Genomic DNA, 17,004 nt, shown 5'->3' on the forward strand with positions numbered 1-17,004 from the left:
TTAACTGTATGATGTGCTCATCTACATGCACACTTGCATGTAAATGTGTCAGAATCCATAGAAAATTTTTTTGTTTTGAATGAATAAAAGGTTAATTTAAATTGATTGATAATCTCTTTGATAAAAAAAACACTTGCTGTTGGTTTAGCATTTTTTCTAAATTTTAACTTTAGTGTTTAAAGGTTCATTTTACTTTTGAAAGCAGTTTAGAGTGTTAGAGATGTCCCAGTTAACTAAAGTAAATTGTACTATATTTAATTTTTACAGTGATACATTTGATATTGCCTGGAATGGTAGAACTGGGATTCGCCAGAGCAGACTGTCAAGTAACACCTCCTTGCTTGACAGAGATGGGATATTCGCTAATTCAGCTAGCAGCAAACTCTTGGAAAGAGCCCATGGAATTCTCACGTTAGTATTAATCAGTAATGTGGATTGCTTTTAATGACAGGTTTAAAATCCTGGGTGAAAAAAGAAGGGGTGATGGAGATACTATTTCATGAGTAGAATTTTGAGTGAAACAAGAGTCAGCATTTAGAGTTCTGAATCTTATGCATTATTAAGCTGATGGGTTTTTGTTTGTTTTAGTCTGACTAGGAGAATCATGGTTGAATATACATATTGTAGAAATGATTCATTATTGCTCTTTAATGGACCTTAATCCAGAGAGAGACAACACTATTAGTTCTTTTCAGTATTCCTGGTCTTTAACAGCAATTGTCCTTCAATTCTGGCAGTCCTAACAAATTGGGCCAGAAAATTCCCTATGAAATGATGAATGGGACCACATATAGTGATACATAACACTTATCCAAACCTGCCATTCCTCATTATCTGGTTCTAGAATTGGTTTAAGGATATAGATACAACTATGCATGGTGGACCAGTAAAAAGTTAACTAACCACCTTTATGAACATAATCCAGATAATTCTAAAGCATAGTTTTGGACCACTAGCTAGAAGTATGACTGATTTGGATTCCTTAACCCCTAAGTTATTGTGTAACAGTGTCATAGGCTCAATTTATGTAAGTGTTGCTATAATCCAGAATTATGAATTAACTCATTTAATTCTCACAACAACTCTAAGAGGTTGGTGGTATTATCTTCCTTATTTTACATTATCATGTAATGAAACGAAGGTTTGGAGAGGTTAAAATCATACCTTAGTAGGTGAGAGAGCTTAGATTCAAGCCCATGTCTTTCTGACTCCCCAACTCATGTTCATAAGTATTAGCTTTTATTATCTTTCTTTCTGTAGCCATAATAATAACAAAAGGTCTTGATGTAAGTATGATTTTGAGTTATGAGTAAAAAAAAATAGAAGAGAATTTTTAATTTCCAAAAGTAAAAAATTGTAAGTTTTAGTGAAAAGTACATTTTAACAATTCATTAAAATATAAGCATCTATTTAAAGTCTTGAAGTGACAGAAACAAAACTTCTGTAGTCATAAGAAATTAGAGCCCTATTAACCTCCAAAAGAAAATGAAACTTTAGCTTTGAATGTACAACATTATATTGTTGATCATCAGGCATAAATCTGTTTATACCTATATTACAGAGCAGGTATCTCTTTTCTTGTTCTCTTTTCTTTGCTTACCTTCCTTCCTAAAGTTGCCTGCTTAGTTGTATCAGACAGCATTTTCATATAGATGATTTACATCTTGGAAATGGGTATATAACCTGTTGTTTCAGTAGCGACCTTGAAATGACTCATCTCTACAATAGTTTTTTTCTGTGTGTGATTTGTCTCTTTAGGAGAAACAGAAACTTCAAATTCAAGCCTGGCCTTCCAAAGGTGGGTATTATGAAAAATCTTTTTTCCACTTTTTCCATCGGTGTCCTATTTCATAATTATATTTTTAGTACTCATGCAAACAATCTTTAGAAATCAAAGATAAGAGCTACCTTATTTATACACAAAATAGGGACTGTATGCATTCAGTAAAATCCATTTTAGAAATAAGATTGGATGTTATAAAATGACCAAGCTTAATGATTCAGGTAGATATTTATTTGTGATACATCTTTTTTTCTAGTATTTGAAAAGCTTCTGAGCAAAATGTAAATTTTTGTTAAGTAATTGCCTCTTTACATGAGATCTTTTTATTTTTCCTTGAGCCAAGTTAAGATCAAATTCTGAATTTTACCTGATTTTTAAATAATTTCTAATTAGTCCTTACCTAATTCTTATCATCATTAGCACTAGTTAAGTTTTTCTGTAAAGGTCCATACAGGTTTACAGACCTGTCGTCTCTGTTGTAACTATTTAGCTCTGCTATTGTAGCACAAATGCAACTATAAACAATACATAATTGAATGAGTGTGACTGTATTCCAATAAAACTTTATTTATGGACACTAAGTTTGAATTTCATGTAATTTTCACATGTCACTGAATATTTTTCAATTTTTTTCAGTCATATAAACCATATAAAAAATAGTGGGCAGGATTTGGCTTTTGGACTATAATTTGCCTACTCTGATCTCCATTGTTAAGGTAGAGATGGCATTCGAAAAATTAATGAATTTACTAAAGAAAGAAAAATCTTCATAGATGAGACTGGCGAATGTCAGAGGGATGGAGGAGGGCGGGTCGGTGGAAGGGGAGAGAATAACCAAAGAATTTATATACATATATGCACAACCCAAGGACACAGACAGTGGTGGGGAGGGGGACTGGGGAGAGGGATGGGAAGGGGTGGAACGGGTCATTGGAGAGAAAAAAGGGATATCTGTAATATTTTAAACAAAAATAAAATTAAAAAAAAAAAACGGAAAATAAAGAAAAATCTTACTGTTTCATTCTCTTGTACCTTCCCAAAGAAGGAATCCTGCCCCTTGTATTGTAACCTTGTTAATGAACACAATTTCAAAATTTTAAAAGAATTGGAATTCCAAATGGCATGGTTCAGTGGTTGAGCGTAGACCTATGAACCAGTCTTGGTTTAATTCCTGTTCAGGGTACATGCCTGGGTTGCAGGCTCAACCCCAGTGGGAGGCGTGCAGGAGGCAGCTGATCAATGAATGATTCTCTCATCATTGATGTTTCTATCTCTCCCTCTCTCTCCCTCTCTCTGAAATCAATAAAAACATATTTTAAAAAAATCTCAAAGTTGAAAACAAAAAAGAACAGGAAAAGAGCTGTTTATTCTTATGATTCCCTAGTTTAAGAAAAAAGAAAAGGAATTTGTTTTTATTATTTCTTCTACCTAAGTTATCTTCGGTTTCCAAAGAAAATTTAATGCACTGCTGATGTTGTTTCTGGTAGTGGTAAATATTGTTTTGAACTACAAACCACAAAGAAAATTTATGTAACTGGTTTGTAATGATGTTCTAATTATGAAAAGATTTTATGTAGAGAAAAAAAGAGGACACCATATTTGTTCTGAAACATCTTTATCCATTTGTCTTTTTCCTTCATTCTCTTTAGTCTTTTAGTAGTTTGAATGTCACCTCTGGGCCTACCTATTTGCACTGTTCTTTTTCACTCACCTCAAATGGATAACTTCTTAAACTTCATATGATGGCCACCATCAATATATTGGATACATCTGAAGTAAATAATACCATTCAATCATAGGAATCCCATCTATTTCTCTCTCTCTCTCTCTCTAACTAAAATGTACCTAATTTTTTGTTATTTTAGTGTTTTATTGATTCAGATGCATATATTTAATATCAGAGAGGCAACATAGCCTATGAGAGTACGGACTTTGGAGTCAAACTGACCTTGAGTCAGGCTAAGATCAAATTTAGGTTACATTCAAATTATGGATCTATTTCTTGCTCTATGGTTTTTGGAGTACTCTAACTTGTCTTAACCTTTGTCTCATCTGTCATGCATGGGATAATATATGTTAGAATTAGAGATACGTGTTTGGTACATGCATGAGTAGCAGTCAATAAATAATAAATTTATTTCTTCATATTTGCCATCAGAACATTTAGAACTGGATTTGTGGCTTATTTGTATACACACATATGTGCATGATATGTGGTTTGTTTAGGAATCTTATTCTTCCTCTTTCATACATTTATTTAAATATGCTTCATTTTTTCTAATTACTAAATGGTTTGCTTATTTCTTTTAGTCCATTTCAGATAAGGCAATACAAATATATATTACTATAAATTAAAGTGGCAGATCTTATATCGTCATTGTGGTCATTTTTTGAACGAGATATTTCTGACCACAGGAATATAGATAACTTGAACTTTTTTTTCTTTTGCTCTTTGGTGAAATCTGTAGCCTCTTTCATATTTTGCTATATGAAGCATTTTTGTATGCACCTCTACAACTTTTATAGCTAGTGGAAATAAGATTCAGTCACCTGTGTTCAGGGCACCTCTGGCACTTCGTTTTATTGAGATAGTCAGGATTTAGAATGCTTTATTTTTACTACAATCCTGAACAGTTAAACGTAAGCCATATTTAACAAATATAACCTTCAACAGCCCTTAACTCTCTGTTAATATAGTTCTCTCTTGATAGTACTTTCCCTTTTCTCTCTTAGAATTTATTTCTGCTTAGTGCCCTTTTGATAGTACTTTCTGTTTTTGGGGGGGGGGTCTCCTTTTTCATCTTCTTTAATTTTCACAACACCTTGTGAGGTAGGTTATTATTAGGACATGATTAAATGAATGAATGCTTTCAAATTAAAGCTCAACAATAGCTTTGTTTTCAGACCTTCTTCCAATTGGACAAGCTTCTTACTTCACTGACCTCCTTTATGGTTTACTTGCACATGGCTCCTTGGCCAGCTGGGCAGGGGCAGAAACCATGGGACAGGCTTCTATATCCTTAGCTATGGTTCCTCCTTGTTTCTCAAGGCCCTGTGGATGCTCAGCAGAAGAAGCTGAATTATTTTTATTTTCAAGCATCTTGTGCAGCTTTGCATGCCTCTTACTTCTGTTGATGGGACCAGACCTGGGGTCTTGGCTAAGGTGTTGTTCAGCTGGTGGATACAAGTTCAGTCAGTGGTTATGACTCCAGTCCAGAAAGAGTATTTCCCACAGCAAGATGCCAAACGACCACACATCACTCTGAGTAGTATAACTCTTGTCAAAAATGGCTTCAGGTGCTATTCACTTAAGTGGGAGTCTTGCATCTCTATTCCAGACATAGTCAGGGTCTTTGTAGATGTGTCTGGCCAAATCAAAATCACAGATCTTCACAATGTTGTAATCAGCTAGAAGGATGTTCTGAACAGCCAAGTCCTGGTGAATGCATTTTCTAGAAGAGAGGAACTCCATGCCCTTGGCCACCTGGAAGCTATAGCAGATCAGGTCCTCCAAGGGGAAGGGGGTTCTTGTAGAGAATATTCAGATCTACTCAGTGGGTTATTGTAGCCCCCAGAAGGTGGTGGTTACTTTCTTCCTCCTCATCAGATTCACTATAGTTCTTGTCCTCAATGATTATTACAGATGGTACTTTCCCTTTTCTCTCTTAAAATGTATTCCTGCTCCTACTTTGAAGCTGTCACTTCTATTAAATCTACTTTTCTAACATGACCTGTCTTTTAATTTCCAATTTTTTCTGATAGTTGCCCTACTTTGACACCCTGCTCACCTCTCTTAGTTGAATTCCAAAGTGATTTTAGTGTGTCACTTTCCTACTAAATTTTTGGTCAGTCAGGTTCAGGATAAGAAGTTAATTTTAGTCCTCTTTAACATGAGCAGTATCTTTCTTAATTAAAAAAAATTTTTAATTACAGTTGACATGCAATGTTATATTAGTTTCAGCTATACAACACAGTGATTAGACATTTATATACCTTATGAAATGATTACCCTGATAAGTCTAGGACCCATCTGACACCATACATAGTTATTATAATATTATTGACTATATTTCCCAATGCTGTACTTTACATCCCTGTGACTGTTTCTATAACCGGCAATTTGTATATCTTAATCCCTTACTCTTTTTCATCTATTCCCCTACCTACCCTTTGGCAACCATCAAAATGTTCTGTGTGTCTAGAGTTTGTTTCTGTTTTGTTTGTTCATTTATTTTGTTTCGTTTTGTTTTTTAGATTCTACATATAAGTGAAATCATAGTGTATTTGTCTTTCTCTGTCTGACTATCGAAGTTGTCACAGATTATAAGATTTTATTATTTTTTATGGCTGAGTAATATTCCATTGTATATATGTACCAACTCTTTATCCATTTGTGTACTGATGGGCACTTGGGTTGCTTCCATATCTTGGGTATTGTAAACAGTGCTTAAGCAGTATTTTTTTAATGTTTGTTTCTATAGCTCCTTGCACAGCAAGCAGTAAATAGTTTTTTTAAATGAACTGATTAATTAAGCTGAATAAATGAAACAATGAAGATGGAATTAAGAAAGGAATAAAGTAGATAATGAACAGAAGACCTAAGAAATAAATTAACTCTATATTTCTCTTCTTCTAGATATCTGTTCCACATTCCAGTTCTTGGTTTCTGTTACATCATGCTGGGTTTCTGTCACATCATCTTTCTGTCACATTGCAGCTGTCACTTAACTGGATTCATCTCTCTCTTGTCCCCTTAGTCTCCTGTCTTCCACCTTGTTCCATTTTTCCCTGTCTCTCCATTTTTCACTTGCCCTATTTATCTTCTTCATAAATCTTAACCCTCAAGTTACCATTTATTTTATAATGTCCTTGTAGCCTGTTTACCTGTATTTGAATGTACTGTATTCCTAGCACTTAGAACAGAGCCTGATTTGTAGTAATCACCCTGAGTATTTGTTATTTGATCTGATCATGGTGATTTTAATGGGCAGAAGTCTGGTCTTCAGTTGGTAAGGAAACATTGCTCAAAAATCATTAGTTGCTAACCATCCATTCATTCATCAAAACTAATATTTATTGATTACCTATTCTGTACCAGAACACTGTTTTAGGCATTAGGGGTACAGGGATGAACAGTCTAGTCAGAGTCTTTGCTTTCCTTTATCTTCTAGTGGAAAAAAAAACAAAAACCAAATAAAGAAATGAAAAGATGATTAGGTGATGTTATGTGCAAAGAAGAAAAGAAATTACATGTTGACTTACCGGTGGCCAACTTTTTGGGTAGTTAAGTAAGAACTTCATGAAAAAGTTTGGGGCATTTAAGCTAGAAGTTGAATGCCAAGAAAAATCAAGCCATGTAAAGATTTGGCTGTGGAGTATTCCAAGCAAATGAAAAAATTAGAAAGACCTTTTTGTAATAATACATGTGGTTTTGTTTTTTTTAAAAAATACTTTTCCTGTTAATCTCCTTGAAGACAAGGACTATAAAAAAATAGTTACTTGTATTTTCCACTGTCCATATGATGCTTTCACATAGTGACAAATATTTATTAATTAATTTTAGTATCACTTTAGATATGGTTATAAAATCTCCAAGGTCTTTTTCTCAGAAGTATCTTAAATGTTTGGGGTAAAAATCATTTTAAGCTTTAGTGCTAATTTGTTCTTATGGATAAACTATAAAATTATTCTAATTAGTTTTTACCAGTATGTAAAAATATTTTTTTCTTAGTATGCAGTGAATTTTCTTGTGAGAATTTAAAAAATGCTAATAGAAATAAAGTAAAAGCCCTCCAAAATTCAACATACACATACCATCATACATATATGTTACTGTTTTACATGGCATTTTTTGTCAACAGTATTTGCAAATATTTCTCTATGTCAGGAAATACGGGGCTTTTTAAAATTGAATTTATTGGGGTGACATTGGTTAAATTAACCAGTGGTTTCAGGTATACAATTCTGTAATACATCATCTGTGTATTGTATTGTGTTCACCACCCCAAGTGAAGTCTTCCATCACCATTTGTCCCCCTTTTATCCTCTTCTACCTCCCCTCCCCCCACTTTCTCTGTGGTTATGGTGGTTTTATGAAGTAATGTAGTACTCAGTTGTGTGGATGAAGCATACTTTACAAAAAGAATTCATATAAATACATATCTCTGCTCATAATTTTTTATTATTTTTTGAAGTACATTGTCAAAAATAGCATTCTGATCTTGTCTGACATTATCCTTAAATAAATACCTAAAAATGACATCGCTTATCGGGAAGATTATACTGATTTGCATTCTTATGAACAGTGCATATATATGACTATTTCCCCACATCCTCATGAATGTTGGGTTTTGTCAGTCTTTATTGCTTGCCAATCTGATGTACAGAAAATCTCTTTAAAAAGAAAATGTTTCTTTGCTTACAAGTGAAATTGAATGATTGTCATTATGTTGTTATTTATACTTTATTTGTGAATTGCATATTTAGATCTCATGTATTATGGGATGTATTTTAAAAGGATTTCTTACAGTTCTTATATACAGGTAATGGGTCATTATCATAGTTGGAAACATTTTTTCTTAGTTGCAGTTGTTTAAATATGTATTGTATCTGTTGCTTGAAAGTTTTTATTTTTTAATGTTTATGTTGTCAAAATTAATATTTAAAATTTTTTTTTCATATTTTCATTGATTTTTATTAGAGAGAGAGGAAAGGAAAGGGGAGAGAGAAAAAGAAACATCGATGTGAGAGCAGAACATTGATCGGCTGCCTCCTGCACACTCCTTACCGGGGATCAAGCCTGCATGTGCCCTGACTGGGAATCGAACCAGCAAACTTTTGGTGCATGGGACAGTGCCCAACCAACTGAGCCACTCTGGCTGGGGCAAAATTAATATTTTTTAGACTTAAATTTGTACCTTTTTAACTCAATCTTGTGCTTCTCATACAATAAAACTTTTACTACCTTTTTAGTAACATTTTAGCTTATACATTTATATAGATATATTCTTTTCATTGATAAAGTCACTGCCATATACAGGGTGTCCCAAAAAAGTGTATGCACACTTTAACAGCTGACAGCTCAATTGATGTTTCTTTCTTTTCAGATTTAACCCATTGAAATTAATAATTATTCAAAGTGTGTATACATTTTTTTGGGACACCCTGTAGTATGGTTTAAAATTTTTTGATTCGCTAAAAAAGCTCCCACATACTTTATTAGTATTTTATTTTATATTCTTTTGTTGCTTTATATAAAACTTCGATCTTATTAACAATTAGCACACCAGGATGACTGTTGATAGGGACTGTATTTTTCTTTTTTCTGTGTTCATGGCATATCTGATATATCCTTGAGAATTAATTTAATTTGTCTCTGTGAGTAGGGATTCAGTTACAGTTAACAGTAATTATTGTAGATATTTTTATGTAGAAAGGGACTTAATTCAGAAAGGCGCTTACAGCTTGCAAAATCATTAGAAGTCGTAGGTGTAGAGTATTAAAATAACAATGTAGAACTGATGTGAGCTGTAATCAGAAAGTTGTAGCTGCTGCTCCCAGGTTGATGCAGGATTCAGGAAGAAGCTGCTAAAACTTTTGGCTCCAGAGCTTAAGTGCCTTTGCTAGAATTGCAGTGACAACACAAGTGCCCTGCACTCTGACTCTCAGCACTCAAAAAAGTAGTACCTGGACAGAAAACTGAAGCACTTTTATGTACATGCTTGCCAGCAGAAACAGAAGCTACTAACCAAAGCCTCTGCATCATTATACCTTCCCAGTTTCTTGTGTGGGAATTTAATTGATGAACTTAAATCACTTCCAGAACCTGAAATGCAATAGAGTTTGAGAAAAGTAGTTTTCTTTTTAGCTGGAAAGCTGCAGGAAAGCAGGAGGAGGGGAGAATGGATATGGAATATCAATCTCCCATATTCACCACAGTCATTATACATAGGAAATAATGAAAACTGGCTTAGAATTTTCTGTTCCCTATTCTTAGATTAATTTATGTGAAGAATTTTATTTTCTCTTCTTCTTTTTAGCACTTGCTAGAGGTAAATTCTTTAAAGCACTTGACAAGACTGACTCTGCAGGACCGTATTACCAAGTCCCTTCTTCATTTGCACAAAAAGAAGAAACCTCCCAGCATCAGCGCTCAGTTTCAGGTTATTTCCTAATTTATTTTTAACTAAGAGGAATCTGTTGCCTTCAAATTGACATTGAAAGGTCAAAATGATTGGCAAGATACCTGAACGGGATATGGTTCATTTGACTAAAAAGCCATGCTGTAGTGGTCATTTGGCTTTTCAGAAATAAACCTATTTCTATGTATACCACTCATTTTTGCATATTTTGACATTATTGTTTATATTTGCAAATCATTGCCAGTTTGGAATGGAAGAAAATGCTCATTATATTGCTTTGTATTGCAGGCCTCATTAAACAAGCTGATGGAGACACTTGGTCAAGCAGAACCATATTTTGTAAAATGCATTCGCTCTAATGCAGAAAAGGTAAAAATGTCCTGTAAATGAGAGCTTCTTGCTCAGCCTACTTCAAACCAAGCTTTAAATTCTTTCTAAGGAGAGTAAGTAGAGAGGAAGAGCTATCTGTAATCTTTTTAAGGAAAACAGTGTTCTATATTTTCTTTGGATACTTTTTTTGTTTTTACACCTACCTGTCTGCAAGGTATTTATATAGTCTTGATTTAGTATCTACAAGAATTTGAGAAGCAAATACCTCTTGAAATTTCATAATAAGAAAGAGTTTCATACAACTTTTATTGCCCTGAGATTAATACCTCTTGTTTGGATATACACTATCACTCTTAAAGAATTTGGTGTATTTCATGTTTAGAGATTCTTATCTTTGTAAAATAGGGAAGATACAATGGACATTCTTGATTCCTTCCTGTTTTTCTTATAATAGCTCCTCTAATTAGGGCTTTGCAAAATATATCTAAAAAGTGTAAACATTTGTCATCTTTCTTTATGTTCATCATAGGAAAAAAAAGTTCCCAGCCTAAACAGCTAGAATGTGTAGGAATTATGTTCAGCTTTCATAAGTCTTAAGAAGCAGTCTCCAGCTTGGCTTTTTACAAGCTTTGTGACCTTAGACAAGTTAACCTTTCTGTGGCTTAAATATTTTCATCCATGTAAGAATATATTATATTTATAGGGCCTCATAGAGTTTTGTGAGTACATGTGAGTTAATACCTGTAATATATTTAGAATGTCCCTAGCCCATACTAAAATGGTTAGTAAATGTAGCAATTCTTTTACAATGATTAAAAAGGAAACCATTTTATTTATATTTTAAACTAGAAGTTTGAGTCTCTATTATTATTTGAGACCTTGCTATACAAAGAGTTCAACTAATGAAGTATTTCAGGGTATAGAACAAGTACTAAATAAATGTCAGCTATTATTACTATTATTTAACATAAGTTACCCATTGACTCTTTTTCCTTTACAGCTGGTATGCCCCATCTGTCTGCACGAAAATGTTTGGGATTCCCTTAGGGAATCATTGAAAATAGTATTTAGAGTGAATAGGGAGAAATATCAGAAGCTCCAAATGCATCTTGTTTTGAATGTCTGAAAACATGCCTATTGAGATACCTAGGAGTGACATAGTACTATGACGACTGAGGAGTGACTGCCTGCCATTAGCTTCTTCCCCCTCAATGCATATACAATGAAATCAATTGTCAGGGACTAAAGGAATTTTTTTTTCAATATGTCATACCAGTATCATCAGCAAAAAGTGTTTAGGGAAATAAACTACTCTTAACCTTGTACTAGTTATTAGAAGAAGAATCTGTCAGCTCTCAGTTAACCAGGGCAACTGGTAAAGTGGGGCAGGTAGTTTCTGAGTGAGATTATAGATAAAATTGTAATTAAAAACAAAAATACAGACACTCTTGACCATATGTAAGTAGGCTAGTCTTGTTACGTATTTTATGACTACTATGTGGCCTCCTCTGTGGGCAGCTACATCCTTTTGAGCTTTGAAAGTCCTCTGCCTCTACAACTAGAAAAGCCTGGAAACCTGGTTTCTCATTTTCCCTAGGGTCAGGCAGTCAGAACTTTTCTGAAGCTACCATCCTGGGAAGTAAGATTGTCTTGTCATTTCTGGTATGTTTTAACCAGACAAGCTTTAGTCAGTTCCTAGATATTCAAAAGTTAATCATTCTTATAAGACAAACATTAATTTGGAGATCTATTCTTCTAGGTTAATGTTTTTTTCTATTGCTTTTTTTTTTAGCTGCCATTAAGGTTCAGTGATTCCTTGGTACTTAGGCAGCTTCGGTATACTGGGATGCTGGAGACCGTTCGAATTCGCCAATCAGGATACAGCTGCAAATACTCTTTCCAGGTTATAAATTTACAGTGATCTTTAAATATATATGCACATCAAATAAATTATTCCTGTCTTGCTTATTTTTTATTTGAGGTTTGTTTATTTCTCTTAATTCTTCCTTTCCATTCCATCTTTTGTATACAGAATTGAAGAGGTAGAGAATACTTCTATCGAATGGCACCAATCTTATTAAGCTTGTGTTGTAATAGAATCTAGTACTTAGCTATCCTCATTTGATCTGAATGTTTCCTAATACTAAACTTACTCATAACATAACAGTTCTTCACACTGATTGCTGTACACTAAATTTACTCATAATATAGCAATTCTTCACACTGTTACGAGTAAATGCTAAATTTACTGGTAACATAGCAATTCTTCACACTGATTACAGTTCTTCACACTGAAATAGTTCAATCAGAACTGTCTAGTCCAAAAGAAAACATTCCATTTGGTTTTTGCTAAAGTTTTCTCAGTAGGATTTTCTTTTATAGGAAGCTGCCAGCAAGACTCATAGTTATTCTCATCAGCTACTGCTGCTATGGGTATAGAAATTATATTGAAGCTGTTCAACAGCTGAGTGAGTCTTTGCTACTACATAGAACTCACTACACCTCCCCCCATTTTATAAGTCTACCTTTTGTAATACTTTAAGTTAACAAGTACTTTCTTGGTTTCACCCTATTTAAAAAAGCTTTCTTGATTTCACCTTCTTTAAAAGAATGAAAAATGGATCAATAAAAGAATAATTTGCTAAAATTTAGGATCTTGTTTACATATCTTTCTTTTATAACTTTATAACATTTTCTTTTAATTTTTCAGGATTTTGTGAGCCACTTCCATGTACTTCTTCCTCGAAATATTATTCCATCAAAATTTTACATTCAGGATTTCTTCAGGAAAATAAATATTAATCCAAATAATTATCAAGTTGGAAAATCCATGGTAAATATTTATATAACCCTTGTCAAGACTGAGTGTATTTTTGTGTTTAAATAATAATGACAATCCTTGCCATGATAATGTTTTATAGAAAACATAGAAACGTAGTTTACCAGATGTCATAAGGAAATTGGGTAGGCCGAGATTTTTTTACTTAATAAAATAGTCAGTATTAAAGAGCTTCTGGCCAATTCTCTAGTTCTATCTGTACTTTTAACTGCCTAAAAATCATCTCCCCCTAGTGCTCTGCTATAATCTCAAACTCTGCTTGCCCAACGTCACCTTATCCTGATTTCCCTATTGTCCTTAATTTGTCAACTACTTTTTCCTGTCACCCTTCTTCTAGTTTGTTAGGCTGGAAACCATAATAATATTTGGCTTACCCTTCACTTTAATCATTTTACAAAGTTCTGTTTCTTTTTTTCCTTACAAATGATTCTCACATCTCTCCCTTTTTCTCCAGTGCCACTGGTTCCATAGTAGTTCTATTACCTCTCACTTAATAGTTCTCTTACAGTAAACAGATCTCTCATCTAGTTTGTCTATTTGTTATTTTTTTTAACTCACTCTACCTATTTTATCAAAATCACCTTAATTTCTTTCTTTTTTTTTAAAAAAATATATCTTTATTGATTTCAGAGTGAGGAAGGGAGAGGGAGAGAGAGAGAGATAGGAACATCAATAATGAGAGAATCATTGATCGGCTGCCTCCTGCACAACCCCCACTGGGGATTGAGCCTGAAACCCAGGCATGTGCCCTGACCGGGAATCGAACTGCCATCTCCCAGTTGATGCTCAACCACTGGGCAATATATTTCTTTATGTTGACTTCCTGATCAGTAATAATCCCCTGATAACCTCATTAAATTCAAACATCTTTTTCAAGAACCTCCATATTGTGATTTTACACTATTTAATATCTTCATTATAAAGATCAAGTATTTCTTTGTCCCTTGTATGTGCCTTTTCATTATTTACAACTACTTGTTTTGCTCAGGTGGCATCCTCTGTCTCTTACCCTTATTAGTTTACTTTTTTCCTCTTTGAGTATCTAATAACTATGTGCTATTTTTAAAGGCAAATTATTTTATTTTTTCATCCTTACCCGAGGATATGTTTTTATTGATTTTAGAGAGAGAGGAAGAAGAGAAAGAGAGAGAAACATTAGTGAGAGAGAAGCATCAATTGATTGCCTCCTGGATATGTCCCGACTTGTGATCGAACCTAAAACCTAGGTATGTGCCCTGACTGGGAATCGAACCCGCAACCTTTTGGTATACAGGATGCTCCAACCGATTGAACCAGCCAGCCAGGTCTATGTGCTCTTTTTAAAAATATTTTTTATTTTTGACAGAAATGGGAGGTGATGAGTATGTTAATTATTTTGATTGTGATAGTCATTTCACAATGTATACGTACATCAAAACATCATATTATATACCTTAAATATATACTATTTTTAATATCTACCTGATGTTTAAGGTGAATGCAATCCTATTTCCTAAGGGACCATATCTAAGTTATCTTTGTATCCCCCTAAATTGCTACAGATTTTTTTAATGGAATGAAGGAGTAAATAAATAAACTTAATAGCTTTGGGCAACAAGAAGTCTTTGGCACATACTGGGTTTCTAAAAGACTTATTGTTGGTTTATTTATGTTATGATCAAACTTGAAGATTTGTGGTTCTCAACTTGTTTCCTCTACTCTAGCATCCTTGAAAAATATGATACCCTGGCCTGTGTGGCTTAGTTGGTTGAAACATCATCCTATGCACCGAAAGGTGGCAGGTTCAGTTCTTGGTCAGGGCACATACCTAGGATGCAGGTTTGATCTCCAGCCAGGGCATGTATGGGAGACAGCCAGTCTGTGTTTCTCTCTGATATTGCTCTTTCTCTCTTTCTCCTTCTCTTCCTCTCTCTTAAAAAAAAAAAAAAATCAATAGAAATATGACATACCACCAGCAGTACATTGGCTCATTATGGTGGTGAATTTCCCACGGGAATAATGTATCATAATATCTGGCACTGGGATTTTTGTGCCCATGTGCACCTTCCATTTCCCCTTCTATACTCTAATGTCTTCTCTCCATTTTGAGAATGACTGCTTTGGATAAATTGGTAGAAATATTTATCAGTACTGCCTTTACACATTTGCCACAGTATTTGTTCTTCTCTAAAAATGCTGATCATGAAATAAATTTCTCATTTTTTCTTAAGCTGTATTTCTCATCTTTCTCTTTCTGGTAGGTGTTCCTAAAGGAACAGGAACGACAGCACCTGCAAGACCTGCTTCACCAAGAGGTGCTCCGCAGAATCATATTGTTGCAACGATGGTTTAGAGTCTTGCTGTGCAGGCAGCATTTTCTCCATCTTAGACAGGCATCGGTTATCATTCAGGTGGGAGGCAAAGGATGCCTTGCATGAGATTGGCTAGTTTATTTGGCCTTTGTTTTAGTAACCAGAATTATTTTACTGTGAAACATATAAATAAGATGTAAACTTCTTCAGAGATGAGAATGTGTCCTACACATTTTTGAAATGTTGATAGCACTGAAAAGATTATTTGGCATATAATAATAGACTATTAATAAATATCAGTGGAGTTGAATTTTAATTAAATTGAATTTATAGTTACAATGGCTTGTGAGGTATGATTAGGGGCAAAGGAGTTATGTGCCTTAATTTTTGTTGCATAGTTATATTTAATATTTTTCTCAGTGATATTTGCGTGTTATAAGTACATTGTTGTTAAGTACTTATCTTGGTTTATAGGTACCTTATTTCACATTTACCTGTTTTATTTTCTTTCTCATCAATTTATACGATACATGTTTCCACAGGACCTTTTCTGTTTGTACAAGAACAAACTTTACTATCTTAATTTTTGAAATGTGTGCATGTTGACTTAAATTCAATAATAATGGCAAATTGTAGTATGAGAATAATTTATAATATGTTAAAATTAATTGTAGGGCATGAAAGCATCAAAAAATTTAAATTAAGTTCTATAATTAACTTTATTGAGGTTATATTATCTAAAATAGTTGCTTTAACCAAGAATATCTAGAAAATAAAACTTTTTAAATCACCCACAATTTAGCATTTAGCCACTTACCCTTTAGTTATGACATAAGAAATTTATTCTTTTTTCCTTTTTCTGTGAAAATGTGGTATAAGGTATGACAATCAGTTTCTATTATTTTGTCTTCTCTACAGCGATTCTGGAGGAATTACCTAAACCAGAAGCAAGTCAGAGATGCAGCTGTGCAGAAAGATGCTCTAGTTATGGCTAGTGCAGTTACTCTTCTCCAAGCTTCGTGGCGTGCTCATTTGGAAAGGCAGCGGTATTTGGAGCTCCGGACTGCAGCCATCATCATCCAACAGAGATGGCGAGAGCACTATAGGCGGAGGCACATGGCTGCTGTTTGTATACAGGCAAGATGGAAAGGCTACAGGGAAAGTAAGAGGTATCAAGAACAAAGGAACAAAATTATCCTTTTGCAGTCAATATGTAGAGGATTCAGAGCAAGACAAAGGTAATCTTCGTTCTTATAATAATTCTTCCCTTGCTCAAATACATTGTTTATACCTCTGCCTAACTTGTATTAGAATTGGTTATGTGCAGTTTGTCTTCACCACTAAATTGTGATACTCCTAGCAATTTAACTTACATTGTGTGGTCTATAATAGAAGCTAAATAAGTGTTTATTGAATTAAATTGGATTGAAAACCTACATAGTCTATGGTTATAACTGCTAAGAATTAACTTTTACATTAGGTTGAATCTTTAAGAATTGGCATTATTCAACTGTTTTTACCTTTAGAAACTTTCTTTTATTTTTAAGGTTTACATTAAAATAAGGATATTGTTAAATGAGAGCTTTACTTCTGATTTTATTTATTTTTTTGAGTAGAATG

General features: G+C 33.8%; 1 protein-coding gene across 4 annotated transcripts in view; it reads left to right on the top strand.

Annotated features, from left to right (window-relative positions):
* MYO9A (myosin IXA) overlaps positions 1–17,004 on the top strand; it is a 272,449-nt gene that overhangs the window by 171,999 nt on the left and 83,446 nt on the right. For all 4 annotated transcript variants that reach the window (XM_016201287.2, XM_016201296.2, XM_016201314.2 and 1 more), the window contains 8 exons: positions 268–411; positions 1,759–1,798; positions 9,823–9,945; positions 10,213–10,293; positions 12,047–12,157; positions 12,965–13,087; positions 15,334–15,483; positions 16,303–16,622. In XM_016201287.2, coding sequence (XP_016056773.2) covers positions 268–411; positions 1,759–1,798; positions 9,823–9,945; positions 10,213–10,293; positions 12,047–12,157; positions 12,965–13,087; positions 15,334–15,483; positions 16,303–16,622 — 1,092 coding nt within the window. The remainder of the gene's footprint in view (positions 1–267; positions 412–1,758; positions 1,799–9,822; positions 9,946–10,212; positions 10,294–12,046; positions 12,158–12,964; positions 13,088–15,333; positions 15,484–16,302; positions 16,623–17,004) is intronic.

The sequence above is a fragment of the Miniopterus natalensis genome, chromosome 1 (genome assembly GCF_054644295.1).
Source record: "Miniopterus natalensis isolate mMinNat1 chromosome 1, mMinNat1.hap1, whole genome shotgun sequence".
Taxonomy (NCBI): Eukaryota; Metazoa; Chordata; class Mammalia; order Chiroptera; family Miniopteridae; genus Miniopterus; species Miniopterus natalensis.